This window comes from Microtus oregoni, unplaced genomic scaffold (genome assembly GCF_018167655.1).
Source record: "Microtus oregoni isolate MIOR12 unplaced genomic scaffold, Mior012 000035F_ref0000213, whole genome shotgun sequence".
In the NCBI taxonomy this organism is placed as follows: Eukaryota; Metazoa; Chordata; class Mammalia; order Rodentia; family Cricetidae; genus Microtus; species Microtus oregoni.
In genome coordinates this window covers 23,725,364-23,748,181 of record NW_024543094.1, presented here as the reverse complement: position 1 = coordinate 23,748,181, position 22,818 = coordinate 23,725,364, and the positions used below count along the sequence as shown (strand labels likewise).

The 22,818-nt window shown below is 37.6% G+C and overlaps 1 protein-coding gene across 2 annotated transcripts in view; it reads right to left on the bottom strand.

Annotated features, from left to right (window-relative positions):
* Window positions 1–390: 390 nt before the first annotated feature.
* Stam (signal transducing adaptor molecule) overlaps window positions 391–22,818 on the bottom strand; it is a 63,874-nt gene continuing 41,446 nt past the window's right edge. The window contains exons 10-16 of one of the 2 annotated variants that reach the window (XM_041630627.1): window positions 19,896–19,983; window positions 19,425–19,479; window positions 18,534–18,687; window positions 15,139–15,314; window positions 12,425–12,584; window positions 8,299–8,363; window positions 391–415 (exon numbers count right to left, since the gene is read on the bottom strand). In XM_041630627.1, the coding sequence (XP_041486561.1) occupies window positions 406–415; window positions 8,299–8,363; window positions 12,425–12,584; window positions 15,139–15,314; window positions 18,534–18,687; window positions 19,425–19,479; window positions 19,896–19,983 (708 nt within the window). In that variant the 3' untranslated portion in view covers window positions 391–405. Of the gene's footprint in view, window positions 416–8,298; window positions 8,364–11,267; window positions 12,585–15,138; window positions 15,315–18,533; window positions 18,688–19,424; window positions 19,480–19,895; window positions 19,984–22,818 lie in introns of those variants that run through there. The other variant, XM_041630626.1, reaches the window with a different exon arrangement.

Sequence of the window (22,818 nt, the reverse complement as noted above, 5' to 3'; positions counted from 1 at the left end):
AAACATTAAGAACACACAGCACCTATGCTAGTTTATGTGGTACAGTGACAACAGTGACATCGAGTCCTGTCAAACAGCAAGTGACCCATATTAATTTTTCAATTATAAATCCAAGTTAAGTCCTTTAGTCTACATTAATTTTCTAAACTTTCTAAATTCAAGTTAAGGTTTAAGTTCAGTTCCATAATAACTGGAAATCATTAAAAATGTTCAATGGTTGAACTGTGCACTGCAGCTTTGGATCCAAGCTCCCATAAGCAGGAATTACAGCTGTTTAGCATGGGGCAACATAGATGAGATGGAGAACAAGCTGTCCCTGATCACTCTTCAGGTAGATGTCCTGAACCCTCCTCTCCATGGGTCATCGACCTTGTCCAAATCCTTGCTGGCCCGCATAGGCCAGTTTTAAAGATTCCTGTGGGAGCAGGAGAGATAGTTCAATGATTAGGAGCACTTACTGCTCTTGCTACAGACCCAGGTTCAGCTCCCAACACCCGCACGGCCACTCATACCTGCCTATAACTCTAGTTGCAGGGAATTCAACACCCTCTCATAGTATTCATGAGTACTGGGCATGAAGGTGGTACACATACATGCAGGCAGGCCAACATTCATACACACTTTAAAAACACAACAAAGAAATCAATAAATAAAAGTATGATTCCTGCTGAGCTGGTTTAGAGATGATCCCCCTTGCCCTTGGGAACTGACCACCCCAGCCTGGATGCCCCAGAACTTGGTAACTTCTCATCCACTACTTCCCATCCCACCCATCTGCTATATCCTACAGATCAGGTCTGCACCTACTGTAGGGATTTCTACATAACATCTATCTTCCCACTTCAGATAATGTTGGTGTTGGTTGGAATGCCCAAGGCCTCAGTGGTTGGACGTAGGAAACATAGAATCATGGTGTTAGATGTGAGTTTTCAAGAGACCAGATCCCAGGGGCTGGAGGCATGGCTCTACAGGTAGAGCACCTGATTTACTTCCCATGCCAGGTCAAGGGGTGTGTACTCACTTTTAACTCCTTTTGTGTACTCAATGCTTCTGGTGTCCACAGACTCCTCTACTCTCTTATGTACAAATACCCAGACACGTAATAAATCTTAAACAAAAAAAAAAAACCCCACTAACCCTGTTTTTCAGAAAAAAAAAATACCTAGTTATAAAATTAACTTTCTGCAGGCCAAATATATCAGGCTGGACCTCTCAACTTTCAATGTGTTTCAAGTTGCCTTTCTTCTGTGGTGGCAATACTAGAGATGGGACCTAGGGCCTCAAACATGCCAGGCACATGTTCCTATCACTGGGCCCCACAGTGCCTGTGTTTTCACTATAGTTCATCTGTACTCGATAGCAGCTTGGCAAAGGGAAATTTTCGGTCCTAAGCTCAGGAGAGTGACATCACTTCAAGTCTGTGGACTAGCCCTAGTCAGGGACAGGCTCCCCGGACAAGAGCTTCTCTTGTCTTAGGCTGTGAGGGGTTTTTCTATCACTCTATTGAAAGACAACTCCATTTGCTTTCTCAAAGGCAGTATGAGAAAGAAGCAGAGCAAGAGATGTATTTTATCATCTTATTTTCTTCTTGGACTCTTCATGTCAATAATAGGCATGTTTCTCTAGCAAAATTTTCACTTTTGAGGGTATATCTATATTTCCTCCAAATCTGAGTTTAAAAAAGGGCAGAGGTTGGAGCTAGCTCACTATGGTGCTTCCAAGCCACATGCCAATTCCAAAAGTTATCCTGAGTAGCTCCATTATAAACATAAATGCACAGGTACACCAACTGTGTGCCAACTTGAGTCTTCTGGGCATAGAGCCAGGAATGGAAGAGTTGGACCAAATGGTATTGCTATTTTTAATTTATTGAGGAACTTCCATACTGATTTTCATAGTTCCTGGATCAATTTATGTCCCCCAAGAAATGTATAAAGGGTCCTTCTGCCACACACTATTAATACTTAATATTGTTTTTGTTTTGTTTTTCGATAGTCATTCTGACTGGGTCGAGACAGAACCAAGTCACTGTTCACAATAACCAAGTAAGCTATGGAATCAGCTCAAGTGTCCATAGGCCCAGTGGTCTGTCACATGAATGGACAAATACTATATAGAGAGGTCTGTTCAGCTACAGTTAAGAATATAAATATATTGTTTGCAGGAAAACAAGCTTCTGGAGAGTATGTTAAAGGAAAACAAGCTACACTCAGACAAACATCACAGTTTAGCATATGTGTGTAGAGACTGCCAAGGCTTCTTTGGTTCAACCGTGGTACTCCCAGGATGTCAAATAGGATTGGCTTCTCTGAGAAAGAAACTGAGATCATTCACAATCATCAAATGGATCAAGTAACAAGAAAGTGTGATCTGAAGCTGCATAAAACCAAAAACAAAACCCACCACTACCAACAACAACAACAAAACATAGGCAGACTGATCTCTGAGACTCAGAGGAGACAGCAGGCTAGCCTAGATTGTACTTAGTATTGGATATTAGAGACAGGGGCATCATGGAACTGCTGATCAGCACTAGGAGATGGACTGTTAGCAAGCCAGTTCGGACTAGAAATGTCTTTTCATAAAACACTTACGGCATATACATTCCCAACACTGTAGGTGGAGACTGCTTGTTCGTTTCTCGGCCACCCAGACCCAAATAATAACACAGGAACTATACTAATTACCACACTGCTTGGCTAATAGCTTAGGCATATTTCTAGCTAACGCTTAAATTAACCCATTTCTATTACTCTGTGTATTTCTATGAGGCTGTGGCCAACGGTTCTGCTGGTGTCTGGCATCTTTCTCCTTCTGCCAGCTACATGGCATCTCCCTAACTCTGCCTACTCTCTATATGTTTGGATTTCTCACCTGTCTTTATTCTACTAAGTCATTGGCTCAATTTCTTTAATGACCAATGGCAATAAAACATATTCATAGCATAAAAGGAGGGGAATCCCACATGGCAACACCATTGAAACAAGGCTACACTTTGCATAAAGCCTGGATTAAACAGTGCAAACTGCAGTCTGGGATCTTCATCTGTAAATTCAGCATCTCTATTTGGTAATTTGCCTCCCTGTTGTGAATAAATTCCTGACTAGAAATAACTTGTGGGAAACTGGGAAAGGTTTTATTATTTTGTTTCACAGTTTGAGAGGACATAGTCCCTCGTGGTGGGAAGAACTGCTGGTAGGTGGATGGAGAGGTGGTACAGGAGCACTAGGAAGCTGCTTATTACATGACACCATCAAGGAGTAGAGCTGTCCAGAACGAAGGGTAGAGTTATACCTGAGTGCCAACCCCCGGAACCTCACTTCCTCTAACTAGCCCTGATCTCTGAAAGTATGATAACTTCCCCAAATAGCCACTAGAGAGGGCCATTTATTCAAACATATGAACTTGCAATTTTTTCACACTTAAATCATACCAACATCATTCTTAATCATCCATAATTATATTAAAAATGAGCTCGGGAACACCAGGTTCAGGGCCTTTTGAAAGACTTGAGAGTGTACTACGTAACTGATTTGGGGCAGAATTCACTCAGTACTCACGTTCTACTAATATCAAAATGAGCTTTTGACATGATTAAACTGCCCAGTCTGCAGGCAGACATGCAATGATGAAACAAAATTCTTAGAGCAGTTAATGAATCTTGAAAATCCTGTGCTTATTCTAGTTAATCAAATAAGAACAAGCAGCTGCAAAATTAAAATAACAACTAACTATAAGGGTCATACTTGCTTAGGTAAGGAAAAAATTAAATCCTAAATTTTTCGACTTTCTTCTGTTCCACCCTTTTTTGAATGAGAGGGTAGTTAGTACTGGAGAGTATTATTTCAAGACTATACTTGGAGAAAACATAAAATAATTCTTAATTGTTCAGATGTTTTAATGGGAGCTTTTCTTATTAAGAGGAAAGAACATTTTGGATTCTAGATGTTATCTACAGTTCTTACCCATTACTTAAACAGATAAAGGATATCTTCCTAAAATAGAAAAAAAGTAGTATTGAGCCACTCCTTCTGGCCCAACATGACCTTTAGAGTCTTGATACTGTATTTTCATAAAAACAGAAGTTTGATCCAAGAAGCAGACATATGGTAGAAGAGTATGAACAAAATGCAAACTTGCATTTGCTTATGCATGACTTCACCCAGAAAAAAAAAGAAAAAGGTGCAATGTGGGAAACCATTAGCCATCATTGGAATACATAAAACACTCATGCAAACACGTTAAACCATAGGCAGCAACTTCAGGTCCAGGGGGGTTTAGTCACACTTACCCACAGCTGGGTTACTTCTCCCACAGCTCCACATAAGCACGGGCTGTCACCCTTGCTAGGCCCTCTCCCATGGACACACTTCTGCTTTTTGCTGAGGTGAGGTGCCAAATTTATTGTCATGCTCACATATTTCCATGTGAGTCATTTAACGTGTGTGACAGACACTGTGCTGGATTTACAAGTTCCCATATTTATTCACTGTTGAGGTTTCTGAAAGCTGTGTTTCTAGCCAAATTTCCCCATAAATCCGAAGGCATTTTTATTACATAATTTTTCCCAGCTCAGCCATTTTTAAGACACAATGTGCAAATTATAGCAGGACTTAATGTATCATCAGCAGGTCAACACAAGTTAAGAGTTAAAAGACAATCTACAGAATCTTGGCTGGAAGCATTTTGGAGAGCACTGTACATTTCTCAAGACAGCTCTTGGAATTCACAGAAAGAAACTAAGGAGTAATAAATAGCACTTGATTTGTAAGTCACAGGTAAGTAAAGGGAATACTTAGAAATAACACTTTAAGGAGACACCAAATACAATAGATTAAGTTATTCAGCTTTAATAGAGTGATGCTTGACATAGCGAAAGATGGGCATGAGTGCTTGCCATCATTTCATCCCCGAGGATGTCCACTTCTGACAGAACTCATCCCACATCTGAACACAGCTTCTTTCACTCATCAACCTCTCCCTGTCATCTTTGGTGGGGGGGGGGGGTCAAACAATTTTCTTAGCCATTTAAATAAAACAAACATTTAACATGAACTAAGTAATTTAAGATTTCCCACAGACAAAATCAAATTTCATTATTTTTTTAGAAACCTTTTTAAGATGGTATTTTTGTGTGTTCCAAATGTACAAATCAGGGTAGATTGATCGCTATAAACTCTGGATGAACATCTGAAACAAAATTTTCTCCCATTGTGTTAATAATTTTGAGAAAATAACATATGAAAGTCATGAATAATAATAAAACTCTGTACTTGTCCATTTTATCTATCCTCAGTACAGGAAAACTTGGAACTACTGCCTAGCAAGGTCTGTCCATTCCACAGTCCTCTGCCTCAAAAGTGAACTTGAGAATCCACAGGACTCCTCTCCACTAGAACTAACACTTGACGGCTACACAAACAAAAGGTGGCCTGACGTTCACTTTGATGTTAAAATACCTCACCAAGTTCTATTAGAGTATAAGTTGTTTGTAAAGAAAGAAAAAAACAGCAAAGGTAAAGTCTGCGTTTACTGTGGCACACGAGTATTCTGCCACTGAAGGAATAAACTCCGTGAGTATTTCATTCATACTAGGACCACTTCTGAAAGAATTTACAATGAGACAGAGAAAAAGAAAAAAGCAAAGAAAGGAAAAAGGGCTGGCTAGGCATGTTGGCACACCAGGGATAATGAGGCCGGAGTTCAAGGCCAGCCTGGGTTACAGACTCAAAAAAACAAAAACCAAACCAAACCAAGAAATCTAAAACTTCAATCATCTGCTTATCAATAGGAAATACATGTTTATCTGTACTTTGAAATCAGCCATTATATCTTTATTGGCCTCCATTATAACAAAAAATAACTGAAAAAATTTAAATATCAACAAGGTATCTAATCTCCTAAAGTCAAGGAGGTAAATTAAACACCAATATACTTTATCCTTGAAAATATTTTCATGTAGCTGCAAAAAAAAAAAAAAAAAAGACATGAACATAGGAAAACTACCAGGGGGGTAGTGGGCGTGGACAGGTAATAGAGAATGAGTATGAGCATAGTACAAACATACAAATATGAAAATGTCACAACAAAACCCTAGTATTTTCTAAAATTATTGTGTGAGACACAAGTACAATAAAAAGGTTCACTGAAACAATATAACAGCCAACATTTAATTTTGCATTGGTAACTTGGGACTTAATAGTATGTAGTCACATTTTTCTTGACTAGTTATTTAAGATGCTGATCTCGGGCTTCATCTGGAATGTTTTCAATGCATTCTTAACTAGCACCAAGGACAGAAACAATAATGTCCCAGTATTAAGAGTATCTGAGCTTGCTTGTCAACCAGAAGACCTGAAGGAAGTGAAGAACTGCACTACTTTCACTTTATCTGAGGACCAAGAATACCACACTGCACACTAGGACACAAGAATAAAATATCAACCTTATGCTACCTTTCTTCCGTGATTTAAGTATACAAATACTCTCTATGCCCCTACACTGCAATGATGATTATGACTACAGCCAGTGCAGAACCAATAAAACAGGGCTACTGTAAAAAGAAAGCCCTCTGTCAGAGAGCGTATGTTCTGGCAGGAGTCTCATGGAAAAAGGCTCACTGGCTTGCCTAGAGCATCAGTATCACCAAAGGCTGTTCAGAAAGCAAGTTTTCCACAGCTATGCTAGAATATGCAATCCCAGTGCTGCCGTACCTGGTACCACCACACATGCTCTGTCATCTACGTTAGCACAGGTTAACTGGCCTGAGTAGGTTACTCAGGACAGATAGCTGGATATTTCAGACAGACGTAGAAGACTGGAAGCAGAGACTACAATTGATTCTGTAGGTACACAAGCACTGTAAATTCCAAGTAGAAGGCAGGTCTTGGAGGAATCACATAGCTGTGCAAGGTCATTCTCTTGAGAAAAGCTGTAACTCTGTTAAAGTACAGTCCTCTGAATTTCTAGGGCAAAAACTGAAATTTCCACTTAATAGAGGAATGGACGTGTGTGCACATTTGTGATATATATGTAAATATATCTACTCTTATGTCTAATGCAAAGTACTATCACTACCATCAAGCACTTCCCTTCCAAGAGCTCTTTATGACACAGGAACCGTGACACACTTGCAGGGAGTTGATGCCACTATCTTACCTTGTGTCATCATGAATGGACTTGTTACCAGGAAGCCCCTTAAAAGTGAATTTATCTGTATCTTTGTTTACTTCTTCAGTTTTAGCAACCCCTTTGAATATGTATTCATTAGTTTTTCAGTAATTTTGGTTTAGACAAAAAGTAACCTATATGTTTTCTATTAATTTTCCACTTTAGATCTGCCCTACCTAGCAGATATTCTATACTATGAATTCAACCAAAAACCTTTTCAACTATCATATTTCTCTTTAAGATACACAATCATTTATAATGAATACATCCAAGAAACAGTAATTAGTTGTATTTTTTAATCCATCAACTGAACTAGGACTTAACCTCAAATCCTAACAATCTAATGGTACTCATTATTACATCTTGCACATGTCTGCAACTTCACTATGCTTTCCTCAACCTGACTCCAACTTGGTAAACAACTGGAGGAAATGAAAACTTCTGATTTTTAAAAAAAGGGAGAACTTCCTTGCCCTTTCAACATCCTGGTATTGGCATTAGGTTAAGGGGAAATCTTTTACAGGCAAACCAAATATATGTATTTGAAAATACAGTCCTTATATATATTATAGCACTTATGAAGTTACCCCAAAGCCATCCACTTGAGTCCACTGGGTGCGTGAATCACTGAGAAAAGCTCACTTTGGTGAGAATGGGGGAATCGAGCCATTGCTTCTAGTACAATATTTTTCAGTTCTGAATGCTACTGAAAACGAAAACAGAGCTGCTCTCTTTGGCCTCAGCGACCTAAGTTTAGTCAGTTATACACAGCAGAAACAGCACGGTTAACCACGGTTATTTATATGTGGTTTCTGAAATGAACATGAGAATTCATTCCTCTGCCTTCCTGCACATGTATGTGTGGTCTATGTGTAGTTTATGCACACGCAGGGAAGCCAGAGGACACCAGCCTACTGCTCTCTCCCACTCACTCACTGCCTTACTCCCTCAAGACCAGGTCTCACACTGAAACCAGAGCTAAGCTGACAACCAGAGAGGCCTAGTGACATTACTGAGGCCGGCCAACTCTCACAGTACTCAAATGCAAACACAACTACATCTAGTTCTTTATATGCATTCTGGGGATTTGACCTCAGGTCTTCAAACTTGTGTGGCAAATGTTCTTACCTGCTGAGACATCTCCCAGTCTGTAGCTTCATTACGTCATGTAGGTTGTGATTAATCAATACATCCTTTAGGAATAAGAGTAACTTTAATGAGAACGGATTTTCAGATTTGGGTGGTAGATAAGTGCACAAAAATATATTTGATATTAAAAGTATAAAACCCAATATGAAGCTCCAGTTTCCATTTGGAATACCTATTTTAACTATACAGAGCTAATTTGGCTGTGTGATCTTTTGGTATGGATAACCTTGGTGTTTTTATTTACAATGCTTTTATAATAAAGCATAAAAATTAAACAAAATAATAAAAATTTCCATTGGACATTTAAAAATTAAGTTAAAGGATATTACAAAGAAACAAAAAATCTAGAATGAGGATGATTCTATGACACACTGTGGATCTTAAAAGTCAACACGAGTACAGAAAGATGACAATGGGTATTATCCAGATTAATCCCCGTTAATTAATTAACAGAGTAAAGGGACATTTATATAGGTGACATATATTCCTGGAATGGATACTAGGCTGAAGAATGAAGCACATATATATATGACATGACATGGTCATGGAGAGTAACTATAGGAATATCTTAAGAATCACTGTCTGTTTTCCTGAACATGAGAGTGGTTTACATTATATGGGAGGCTGTCCTTATTCTTATAGGAAACATGAAGTAGTCATGCATACAGCTTCCATTTGTAGCATTTTTATGCATTCAATAAAGTAGGTGTGTGTACACACATGTACATCTACATACAAATACACATGTACATAAATACACACAAGGACATAGAGCAAATGGCAGCAATAGTAAATGTAGAAGAAGGATGTTTGGGTAGTCAACATTTTACTCTTTCCGTCTTTGGTGCAGAAGCCTCTCTGTAGGACTGAAACTTCTCTGTGCAGACAGCTGCTGGGTAAAGCACCACTCACAGCACCACCAATACAGTAGATATCAGAAAGATAACTGAAAACACCACTTTAGATAGTTTCTTCTAGATATTCTTCACAATAAGAGATACAGGCGGTTATTAACCCCCAGCAAACCAAAGAAACAAAAATTAAAAACCTAACAAAATCATTGGAAAACAACAAATGAATCAAAATTTCAAACTTAAGTTTTGTTATGTTAAAAGCTTTAACAGGTAGCTATTATTATTATAATTGGTAAGTAAAATGAGGTAACAGGCAAGAAAAACAAAACTGGTTTTAATGTATTTTGGGTGAAAAGTTGACCAATTATACCAATAAACCTCATATTAGAAAAAAAATTCTAAAATTTATTAGAGTTGCACAGTTTACTATGTAGGGCATTAATCTAACACAAACTTAAGCACTGGACAAATGATATTTTCAAATTTAATGAGGCAGATGTCACACAAGTAAGTCCTCTATATTAGAAATGAATGATGCTGATTTATTTAGCAAGTAATTAAAGCAAGGAGGAAAGAAAAAATATTTCAGAAGTAATTAATAAGGGCATCTCTGGGCACATATTAGAAAAATGTTCATCCCCAAGTAGGGGGTGACAGGTAACAGTGACAGAAGATAAAAGGTCAGGAATGTCTATAAAATCATCAGTGCATGGCACAAGGCACACTGACATGATCACATTCACTGCTGCACAGGGCAGGGCCTGCAGCAGCACAGGACAGGGCTACACTTTGCTCATTTAGCTGTCCCTTTCATAGAAACACTTCCCAAACTTAAAAAGAATAAACCAAAAAGTTTCTTCACAGACATTTACTCTACAGATACTCTGACTTAAAATTTTTCATTGACAGCTATCCATATTTTGATACCACTACAAACAGCTGTCAATGAAAATTTTGTTGTTGTTGTTGTTGTTTGGTTTTTCAGACAAGGTCTCATCATGTAGCCTGGGTGGCATGGAACTCACTTTTTCAACTAGGCTGGCCTCAAACTCACAGAGCGATCTACCTGTCTCTACCTCTGAGTGCTAGACTTCGTGTATAATTTATCACACACAGTAAAGATTATCTTGAAATGCAACTTGCATGGGATTTAAAAAACAAAACTATTTGTGATCCCAATTAGCCCATCTACCCTTGTCGTGCCACTTGAAGGTGAAAGGCCAGTGCTTCATTTTCACTGGAACTTTTCTACCAAGTATATGCACGCTTAGCCAAGTAAAGTCACTTAGACAAAGTCAATCACTCATTCAACTCTTTATACACTCTACTACATGATAAAAAATATATATGCACTGCAAAATTGGTAACTTTTTTCATTTTGCCACTAATGAACTTATAGAAGCATACTAAAAAATATTTTGTTGATGTTTTAACACAAAGATATCAAAAATTAAAGTGGGAATATAGCTGTAAATAGGAACTTATTAAAATGAAAATATACAATATGACTTAGAGGAAAGTATATCACTTAAACCATATTTAAATTAGAACAAAAGATTATAGTCTAACTGCTAGCAAGGTTTTATTTAAAAATATCTAAAATGTGACACGTAAATTAAAAACTTAACTTTACTATTTGATGATGACATACTTAAACTCAAGTAAAATTAAGGGTGAAAAAGAGCTTTAAATATGAACCTGTGAATTAATCACTCTTAAGATTATCTGCCAAAGATGGAAGTCATTTGTCAAAAAGGAAATAGACAAGTCTTGGAAATGAAAATGTAATTTGCATTCACAAGAGGCAAATTTAGTTCTATTAATTAAATATGGTACCAAAATTTTAGATTATTTAAGTACTGGTATAGTACAACCAGGGAAATTATAAATATTTATGACTAAAATATCAGTGGAAAACCTATTTGTATTGATTAAAATAATTCATTAAAATTACTCCTAAATAAGAAGCAAAAACAATGTCAATAGAACTACAAATGAGACAGAGACAGAAAGAGGGAAAAACTTAAAACTCCAGTTTGAAACTTAATAATAAATATATAAACTATTAAAAAAAAAAGTCAGGAATATAAATTACTTTCAAACACCTACTTATAGCCATTTTAATGAGAATTGAAAGATACAATGTGTCAAAGACATATCTTAAAAAACTCGTGGGGTAAGACAAGTGAATCAAATTTTGTTTTGATCTTACAAATTACAAGAGACTCTGAAAACGTAGTGTTAGTTCATTTTTTTCCCAGTTGAAAACTTTCTATGCATTGCTTCTATCTTTGGTGTCACTGCTACCAAAAAACCAGAATACCGCTTTAAAACCTAATCACCACATTCAACTAGGGAAAAGTAAAATCAATATTACTTCTTTAAAAATAATATATAAAGACTAATTTTTGTCTCATGGTCCACAATACCTGGAACACCATGCCAAAATACAAAAGTTTAAAGGGAACATTATTCTCCTCTAACTGCACCAAAAATGTGGCTACTGTATGCTGGTGTGATGACAGCCAGTAGTGGGCAGAAGCTACAGAAAGACATAACATACATAGGTTTTGCTCACAATTAGTAAAGAAAGGTTCAATTTAATGTGACACTACAACAGGACAACAATGCCTTCGGGTCAATGTGCTACAACTTGATTCTCTTGCAGCTTAAAGAGATAGTGTACTTAAATTTACAAAAAACATTAGCAAACATGGTAGTTGTTCATGATTAAAATAAAACAGCAATGTAAATTAACACAGTGTTAAATATATTCACATGATCACCATTGTAATTCAAATGGTCACTAATGAAGTTACATGTCAATATATGTACATAACATTTGCCAAGCAGTTTTTGAACTTTTGAGTGTTGCAGACCAGGTAATTTTACAAGACAATAATCTTGTAACGATTCTTCATATTATGAAAGGAAATAAATGTTGTAAGTAGTTTCATTCCTCTGGGGGAGGGGCGGACCTCTAAAAAGTCAGTGCAAATTGAAGATAGTTCTAACTTCTTGAGTATTTGAACTTGTTGACCAAGACAGATTCCTATGAGCTGAGGAAAAACAAATCTTAGGATGTTAATGAATCTCCTAACATTGTCAATGGCATTCAGCAGAAAACATGCCACCAAGAGGAACAAGTCCTATAGCAGAGCCTTCTGAGAATATGCTTGCTGTGGCTGAGGTGGCTGTTGGCTTCCTCCTCCTTGAGGCAGGGCTGATGATGTTAAAGTATAGTTTGGCACCTGGGATATGTTAGGTCCTGCGTTCTGGTATATGGTGACATCAGCAGGCACAGGTACAGCAGCAGGAATAGGTACAGGTACAGCAGCAGCAGCAGCAGCAGGACTATATACTGAAGCCTGACTGGGATACGAGTTTCCTTGAACAGAACTAACCATTGCACTGTGGAGGGAGGAAAACAATTAGCTAAACTAAATAATGAATTGTATACCCATTCAGATATAAACATGAAAACTATTAAACATCCACTTACATACATTTGATAATTTATTAAAGTGTCACACACTGTTATGTAAGCACTGGGATACTATGAAGGAAGAAAAGTTTCTATTAAAGAACTTGTATTTTGGTAGGAGAAAGAAAAGACAATAAATTTATAGTATGTCAATGGTTATAGTCACAGTGAAGAAACCAGAGCATGGTAAATAGTACCAGTGGTACCTGGGACAAATGATTCTTATTTATGTAGGGTGCAAGGGGGGAAGCCTTTCAGACTAAGGTGTCATTTAAGGAAAGATCTTAGGAAAGCACAGGAACCATTAGCAGCAGTCTAGAAAAGAACACATTAGGCTAAGGAAAAGAAGCCTTTGAGGTTCTAGAATGCGCTATGTTCAAGACATAGAAAGGAGGCCAATGCAACTGTAGCAGATGAGCAAACAGCACAGAGATTAAGTGGCAGGGGAGAGAAGGGGCTGCAGAAGATTCAGTGAGTACCTTAGAAGTCACAGAGCGAAGCTTGTGAGTGAAGGGAAACACACACTTGGTGTTTTTTGAGGAGAATGAGATATGACTTGTATTTTGACAGGCTCATGGGAGTGGGAACAGATGTGAGAATGGCAGGTGTCCAGAGTCACAGTGGAGACAGAAGAGAAGAGTCACACCCTACTCTGAAGAAAGTGCCATTGAAATCTGACAATGGACCAAGTAGTCTAGAATGTCTGGTTTTATAATTGATAAAAAATAATTGCAATGGCAACTTACTAAAAGGAGAAAACGACACCTTGGACTATAGCTGACTGGAACAAGAGAAGCATGGGCAAGAAGAAAGAATGGTTTGGACACCAAGATGTCTAAAAGACACAAGAAAACAGTCTGTAGTCCCAGGGGAGAGCAGGAGTCAAAACAGACACCAAGAGTCCTCATTCAGAGGACCTTTAGGAAATGGCTGAGCAGAACAGAGCAGTCCATATAATGGGCGGGCTCAAGACTTCTTGATATAAAGGTGCATTTGGCAAGGGCAAATGAGGAGCAGGAAGCAAAAAGGAAACCAAGTGACAATGGACTGAAACACATTAAAAATACGGAAGGGAATGTGTAAAGCAGCGTAGGAGACTTGCAAAATGATCACAGAATCTGGCAACATGGACATCAGCAGCATCTTGACAGAACAGTTTTAATGTTCCCTAAAAGTAGAACAGCCTAAGGGCACCCCCCCCCCAACAGCAATTACCAGCACATCTACCTGTGACCGTATCTGATGAGCATCTACATCCTTATGTGCCTGACCTTACATGCAGTGAAACATTAATGCTGCCGCTGAAGGAACGTATGTGCACTCTACAGGTGCTTTCTGTAGGGCATGCTCTTTAAATGTTTGCGCTTCTTGTTCTCTAGTTAGTTCTTAGCTTGGATTCATTTTCTCTACAACATTTTTGCCTTCCTTCATCGCTATCTGTTGCTCCTCGGTGTCATTAGATCCTGCTTGCACATCTGTCATTGTTTTGTGGATGACAGGATCAGAGAGAGATTACACTGGAAAAAATGATGAGGACTACAGAATGAATGGACCAGTCTTCATGGATGAGCAACTCATTTTTATGTAGTAATGGACAGACTGATTCATAATGAACAAAAAGCTGTGCAGCCATGATGATAAGGTAAGAAATTATTAGTATCCAAGGATAACATCAAGATATTAATGGATTTATTTTGGAGATTAGTAAATAGTTATATATTAATTGTCAAGATAAACAGAGGAGAAATAAGAAAACAGAGCTTGTATAAACTGCAGGGTTTAGCCTTGGCTATCAGGTAAACAGTGGAACTGTGAACTGAGAAGAGTATAATATAAAGGGAGAAAGCAAGTGTTTACAGGACATTTAGTACATTCCCAGAGCATATTAATGACATACTACACTGTGAGAAAGAATTTCAGTATGCAGGCAATGTGGCAATTTCTGGAGCCAGAATGCCTGGTTTTGGATCTTAGCTATGTGGAACCTTAGTCCACATCTCAGTTTCCCATTAACAAAATGGAGGGGCCAATGTATAGGTTATTTTAAGGAGTAAGTCAGTCAATAGTGTTAAATATAAAGCATGGAACTGGATCTTCACCATACCCTGAGTTCTAGGCTTCATTACCTTAACGTCACTTTAGCACCCTAAACATGAAAACCTGTTTTAAAGCTCACGACTCTGTGGAAGGGTGCTACAACAGTGAGGTGCATATAGAAGCATTTGCAGACACTACTGCTTTCTATAAAGTGTGCCTGTGCTACCTAGAAACACTGTGCTAGTGAACTCTTAAAATCTAGCTTTTCTTGCTGTAAGGAAAAGAATTAGGCTGGCTTCTTACAAAACCCACTGTACACTACAGACGGGGAAGTCTGAACAACAATGCCAGCCTCCAGTTTTTCTTATCTCAGTTGTGATTATAGACAATGGGAGCCAATTAAAGAATTTTAACATGAACCCCAATAACCAATAATCAAATTACTTTGGGTAAGAAGCATGGGTTTGCTGACTAGGAAGAGCAGAGTTTGCAGAGGGTGGAACTGCTCCCTGGCTGATGGAAGAGAGTTGCTCTGGGGGCAGACTGTAGCTCTGGAGATGGCTCATCTGTGCACTCCCCGTAACCAGGTAGGTACCACTTTGAGCAGGTCCCGGATATACCTACAAAAGGTAATAAGGAAACATTCCATTACACAATTTTAATGCCTATTCCAAACTTATTCAGCAGAGGCATTCAAATACAAAAATAGCAAACATTACTCCTTTAGAACTTCTTTTAAATGTTATTGTACCAGTTGGAATTTTATAAAAAACAGTTTTTGGTAGACTGATGATTTTTAATCTTATTAAAAGTATATGTATGTTTTCTGGAATGTGTGTGTATGTATGAGTAGGTGGGAGCATGAGGAGGCAGGCTGATGTCAGAAGCCTTCCTGAACATTTTCCACCTTCTAACAGCCAGGGTCTCTCATTTGAACACAAAGATCACCTAATTGGGTACTACAGCTAGACAGCTTGCTCTGTAGATCCCTTCTATATGTCCACATGCTGGGATTACAGGCGGGCTACTATGTCCAGTTGACATTTACAAGAGAGTTGGGAATCATCCAGTCTGGCAAACACTTTACCCACTGAACCAACTTCCTATTACAAATTTTTACTTTTAAGTATTACATGAACAGATTTTAATTTCACATAGAAGCAGTAAAGAAATACATCTTATACTAAAATAACCTCTATATTAAATTAGTGATATAGTTTCCATGTTGGTCTTTCAAAAGGTCTTTTTAATTTCTTTTCTGGTTTGTTTGTTTTTTTGTCTGTTTTTTGGAAGGTGGGAGTTGGGGGGAGTATGGAGGTGGGAGGATCTAGGGAAGAAAAAAACATGATCAGAACTGCATGAAAAAGTTTTAATATATGAGAATCACAACACTTTGGAAGTATACTTGAATCCATTGTTTTAGAACCCCAGACTGTATTTACAACTCACATTTTAGAAACTAATTTAATGAATAGAGAACATACTAACTTCTGAAGATATGGGTTAAGAAATGCTCTTATAAGGTCCAGAGAGTCTGGTGTAGTATTCAAATCTATAGGTTTAGAATGAAGCCACAAAGCAAAAATAAATGTCTGTGAGACAAATGGAGGGGCTGTGTCTAGACAAAAACAGGCAGCAGGCTAGGCTTGTTTGCCAATTCTTATATCTAAAAGCTGTTCTTTTTGTTGTTGTTGTATTTAAATGTAAAGAGACAGAAGTTCCATTTTTTTTTTTTTCCTGAAGAAGGTTGGTTGCAATCCTGACTGGCTTGGTACAGCCAATGTGGTACAGGCTGGCCTTAGACATGCAGCAACCTCCTGCCTCTGCCTCATCCTGTATGTTGGGATTATAGTTATGCACTGTCACATGCTCAGCCAACCTTTTTAGCAATTAGCTTACCAGTATGAGCCACCAAGGCTGATTGAAATCTTAAACTGTCCGTCTTCAAACATTCTTTTAGTTACTGTTAAAGTCTGTTTATATATTTGAAAAGACATTCTACTGTATACATTGTATAAAAATTCTCATGTGCTAAGAAATTAACACAATCACCATGAAACCAATCACCCTCTATTTCACTAAATGTAACAGATGCACATCAGAATCCCAAAGGTCTCCATTATAAGCACAGCTAAACAAGTTCTCACGGCTACATTTTATTATTCTTTGAAAATTCAATGTGAAACCAGTGACAGACACTATTGAACAGGTGCCACTCAAGCTCCTGATTCTCCACTTGAGGGTGGAGAATTCATCCTCCAGAAGATTGTAGTTTCTTGTTTCATGGGGTCATAAAAGAAAATCTGAGCTAAGTTTTGGCTGCTCTAAGTGGACAAAACAGACTAATTATACCTAAAACTTGATCAACTGATGGCCCAGGGGGCTCTTAAACAGTCTTGGGTGGAAAGAGGAAAAGGCGTTCCATGTTTAACACATGTAGGATAATGGAAGCAGGAGCAGTTTCCCCATGAAAGCCGCTCTGAGTGTACACATAAATATTCTATTTTGTAGGTGTTCAACAGTTTCTCATTTTTCTCACGCATTTAGGTCCTCCTTTTACAGGTAAGTAAACATTCACTTTTTGTTTAAAACAATTTTTTTAGTCACTGGAAATGGTACATTTTACTTTGGGGGCTTTTTATCACAGAGTACTAAAACATGACTGACATACAAAGGGCTGCATATATTTAGTGAATCCAACTTAATGAGCTAGAGATAAATATATAACACCCTTAAAAACGTAATTATAATCTATGTCATAAACATATCCATAACTCAAGGTTGACTCTCACCCTCTTCAATAAGCATACTTAACCAGGGCTGGAGAGATGGCTCAATGGTTAAGAGTATTGGCTGTTCTTTTAGAGAATCCAGGTTCAATTCCCAGCACCCACATGACAGCTCACAACGGTCTGTAATCCAACTCTAAGTGATTCAACACCTTCATACAAAATGTAAATGCAGGCAAAACACTAATGCACACAAAGTAAAAATAAATCTTAACCAAAAATAACACTTAACCTAAGTAGTTCAGTGTAAAAAACTGTAGACACTCAGAAGAATATTAGATTTTTTTAAAAAAAATTATAGAAGATCTGAAGGTTTATTTTATTTTTTTTCTGAAGGTTTATTTTTAATAATTTATTTATTTAATTTTATTTTATGTGCATTTGTGCTTTATCTGGATGTTGAATCTCCTGGAGTTGGTGTTACAGACAGTTGTGAGCTGCCATATGGGTGCTGGAAATTGAACTATCTTTTGGAAGAACAACGAGTGATCTTTAACCACTAAGCCTGAAACTTTATAATATGAACCTAAACTTTAAAGGCTTTGATACTACAGGTCTAGGATAGGATCAAAATACCTTTACTAAAAGAAAAAGCGTTGAGGGGAAACTACTTAGTGGGTAATTTTGCTACTTATACCTGTACAAGGAAAAATTAAAAATGCATATATATATATACTAGTATATTCAGTATTATATATTTGCAAATTTAAAAATTCTATTAACTTTTTTATTGTAAACATTATGCTGAAGAAATTACACATTTGAGGCTGGAGAGATGGCTCAGTGGCTCAGCGGTTAAAAGCACATCCTGCTTCTAGGGAACTCAAGTTCAGTTCCCAGCACCCACATTAGACAACTCAAAATCAGCTGTATATCCAGCTACAGGGTAAACAACACCCTTTTCTGGCAAACAAGGGGCCCAGAGCATACATGTGGTATACACACACAAACACACACACACAATCATGCATTTTACACAAACGGACATTCTAAACCATCTCAAGTATATTCAAGAATTTGAATAACACACCTGGGCTTTACAAAACATACCTGGGAACCAGAAACACCAGATGGCTGCATATAATACTGCTGATTCTGTAATTTTGCATACATAGAATACATTGGATCTTCATTCATTAATTTCGTATACAATGAGAGAGCTTCCATCACCTTCACATTTAGTTCTGAGAGTTCTGAATGTTTTCTGAAACATTACACAATAATTTGATTGCTAAATGACACAATGCTCTTAATAGTGACTCTAAATACCAACAGATGGGACAAAAAGACCCTTCTCCCTTGGCTCTTGGGCAACAGAAACATGTTTTTAGGTTAGATCTCATGCTGGACTGTCCCTGCAACTATTTAGATTCCTTCATTTATCAACAGATGTAGCCTGTGGGCTCTGGTAATGCCGGTTTAGTAAGCACAATGATATAAAAAAAAAAAAGGAAGATGGAGAAGCCTTGCTTTTCAAGAAAGGGCAAATGAGTCTAAATCCTCACATCAAGGTACGAACAGTGAATAAAGAATGGTTCTTTAAAGTACTGTCTCTGTGTGTGGTGTATATCACAGCTGTATGCACACACAGAAGCCTGAGACACATTGGGTTATCTTCTCTATGGCTCTCTACCTTTAGTTCTGAGTCAGGATCTCTTACTCAACTTGAAGCTCATCGATGCACCTGGGCTGGGCAGGGGTCCTCAGGGATCTGCCTATCTGCCTATCTTCCTTCCTCTCCCCACCCTCACTGCCCTGGCTGGATTTATAGGCATGCACCACCATGTCCTGCTTTTTTACATGGGCTTCAAGGACCAAACTGGGGTCCTTGTGGTTATGTGGCAGGCAGTTTACCATGTGAGCACCTTTATAAAATGGCAGTTTACTGAAATGGTTTCAGAGAGAAAGATACACAACTTAAATACAGTACAAGTTCTTTACCTATCAATATCTTCCAGTTTTTCATCAATGAGAGGTCCCATCTGGTGACACATCGCTAAGATGGCAATTTTTGGAGAAATAAGAAAAGACAAGAAAAGAAAGTAAACTTCTGAAAAATGCTCATTAAAGAAATGAAAAGTTTAATGTGAAGTAATAAAAATATTAATTATCTCTGGTCAATAGAACCCAAAATTCATTTTCTCAAAGTATAATGGTGACAGTTTAAAAATACTGATTTCAAGGGTTTTTTTTCTTCCTAAGACTTTAAAGTGCTGAATAAAATAATCTGAATAGCAAGGTTTGTGATTTCAACCCCTACTCAGGATTTAAACAGCACATGAAAGGTGAGACAGGTACAGGAAGAAGGTGTAATGCTTGTTTCTAAGATGACTCTCAAAAGCCATCCAGGAGCAATATTATAAGATCTCTGGGTATTCTTTGCTTGCAAGGTAGGTAGAAAATGAGGTTTACCTTCCAGATGAAGTAGCTCTGGTAAGTCTGGCTGATTATCACTGGGATCTGTACTTTGCAACATCTGTAACAACTGGTCCATTTTATCCTAAAGAAATTAAATAGCTATTGTCAAAAGCAACCAATCTCCATGAAACATTATGTTCTTACTTTGATAACTTAATCACAGATAGAAAATTTTTATTTTATTTTATTTTTTTTTCCAAGACAGGGTTTCTCTGGCTGTCCTGGAACTCACTTTGTAGACCAGGATGGCCTCAAACTCAGAGATCCACCTGCCTCTGCCTCCAGAGTGCTGGGATTAAAGGCATGCGCCACCACCACCCACCTTCAGATAGAAATTCTTACAGTTCATAGTTAGGAATGTTAATTTCCTTTTCTGTGTTTAGCATCTTATGTATTCCCTTTAGCACCCGCAAAACCAGACCCTTGTATGCTATTAGTAGGCACTTTTTAAAATGTTCAAATGAGAACAGGACCATCCATTTAAACTTACTGGATATAATTTTTCCAATCTCTTATACATATCATGTTAAAGAATTTCTCTTTGTTTTGGAGCAGCTGTGGCTTAGGAACACAACAGTTGGAGCACCCTCTCAAGACAGTCTGCTGTGACTAACACTCAGTCATTCCGTCTCGCCAGCAGGGAGTAGGACAGCTGCTCCACAGGCAGAGCCCAGGCCTTTCACAGCTGTTCCTCTAAGTGGAGCTCTAAAATTTAATCTGTTCTCTTCCTATCAACTTTCAGTTTGTCATAAAAGAAGAAAAGAAGCTTGTAGCTTATTCTTGTTTGTGTGTGGGAAAAGATGGATAATATCCCAAACCACTTACTTGGCTCTATTTCAGAATCCTTTAATACTTAGGACTAAAGAAACTAAAAAAAAGGCAGCTGCATAAATAGACCCATGCATTATACAAGAGACATTTTTTAAATTTACCAAATTCTATGGAAACTATTACAAACTCTTTTCACTCAAATTCTATATAGTGATGTTATTACACGTAGGTACACACAGCTAATAATTTAAAGACTACAAGTTCTAAGTAAAATTATTACTCAAGCACAGACTCTCGACTGTTTGAGAGATGAATGGTTAGACTGGAAGTAGAGGAAAGCTCCTGTTAAGTCAAGTGAATTCTGTATTTAAAATGGGTATCCTTTCAAGGTAAAAGACTCATGTTCATCTCCTATTAATACAATGTGGTTTCTATATGAGCCACAACTGAGTACTCAGACATTCTTTCTGTAATGCGATCTGGCCAAGCAGAATTTTCCTTGACCCAGTTGGACTCCTCAGTACTTAGCACTCATCCACACTCTTGTTTCTCTTAAAGAGAAAGTAGCAGCACCACCATTTAGACCAGGCTGGAGATGGGGCTCACTAGATTACTTGCCAGTCATGTACAAGACTGGCTTCTGGCCCCCCAGGATCATAAAGACAAACAATTGTTTTTAAAACAGTAATTCCAAATTGATCATTTTTCCTTAACTCACTACCTCCTACAAAATTTTATCTAATAATATCTAGAAAACTATATAAAACTTCTTTAAAATAAAAGTATGTACATAAACTGGCAATACTCTGTGAAATTCATCTATAAGCATTAATGATTTATACTAGTATATAATGGGCTAAAGTTCAAATTTAAAATAATCAAATGAGCCAGGATTCAAGGTCATTCATATATTTAGATTGTTACAGGTGAAAATAATGGGAAGAGTACCACTGAGTTATTGCTATCATTTCTGAGTGCTATAACAGGAATGCTAAGTAGTTTATTAAAAACTATTTTTAGGGGCTGAAGAGAAGATTCAACATTTGAAAACACTAGCTGCTCTTTCAGAGGACGCACATTTGATTCTCAGCACCCAAATGGCAGATTGCAACTAGCTATTATTCCAGTTCCAGGGAAACCCAATGCCTCCTTCTGGCCTCTGTGGGCACCAGACATCTAAGTGGTTGGTGCAAAGACATAAATCTGGGCAAAATACCCACACATGTGAAGTAAAATAAAATTTTAAAAATTGCATTTAATAATCTATTAGCTAGTAATTCACTGTGTTCTGCTCATCATTTTTGTTGTTGTTGGATAAATGTGTGAAACCATTTGAATCGTCATTACCACCACCAATATTTGGAAATGCTGCTAGAAATTAATGCACCACAGTAAGGCTCAACAAGGGCACAGGATGAGGCTTTCATCTGTATAGCGGAGAAAGAAACTTTAAAAGAAGAGAAAGAAAATGGAAAATGATGGCAGGAAGTGGTCTCAAGCACATCAACCTCTAATACAAGAAACTAACACAAGAAAATGAAGTTCTGAAGAGTGTTCTACACTGATCTATACCAGGAGCCAGATAGTAAACATGAGGACTCTACGATCTCTTCAGTAACTTTAGTACAAAGGCAGTAAGAAAATACACATGTAGGTATGTATGTAATACAACTACATAAGAATGTCATTATATTTCAAATTTGGCCTGCTGGGGACAGCATCTTGTATGGCTTACTAATTCCATCATTTAATACCATTTCCTAAGTTAATTCAATACAATGTTGATATTACTATTCAAAACAAGTAATACTATTAATAACTTGGAATATAAAAATATAACAGCACAGGCTGAAAAGATGGCTCAGTGACAGGGAACGGTTGCTTTTCCAGGGGACCAGAATTCAATTCCCAGCACTCACATGGCAGCTGACAACTATCTGTAACTCCTGTTCTAAGGAGACAGAAATTGTCTTCTGGTCTTCACAGGCCCATGGTGCTCAGATTTACATACAAGCAAAAAACATCCATACATATAAAAATGATAAATTTAAAAAATATACAGCTGCAAACATGATTCATGATAAAAATGTAGTAATAGCAAAGATTTCTATGCAGCTTAGGGAATTATGACATATTAATTGAATTC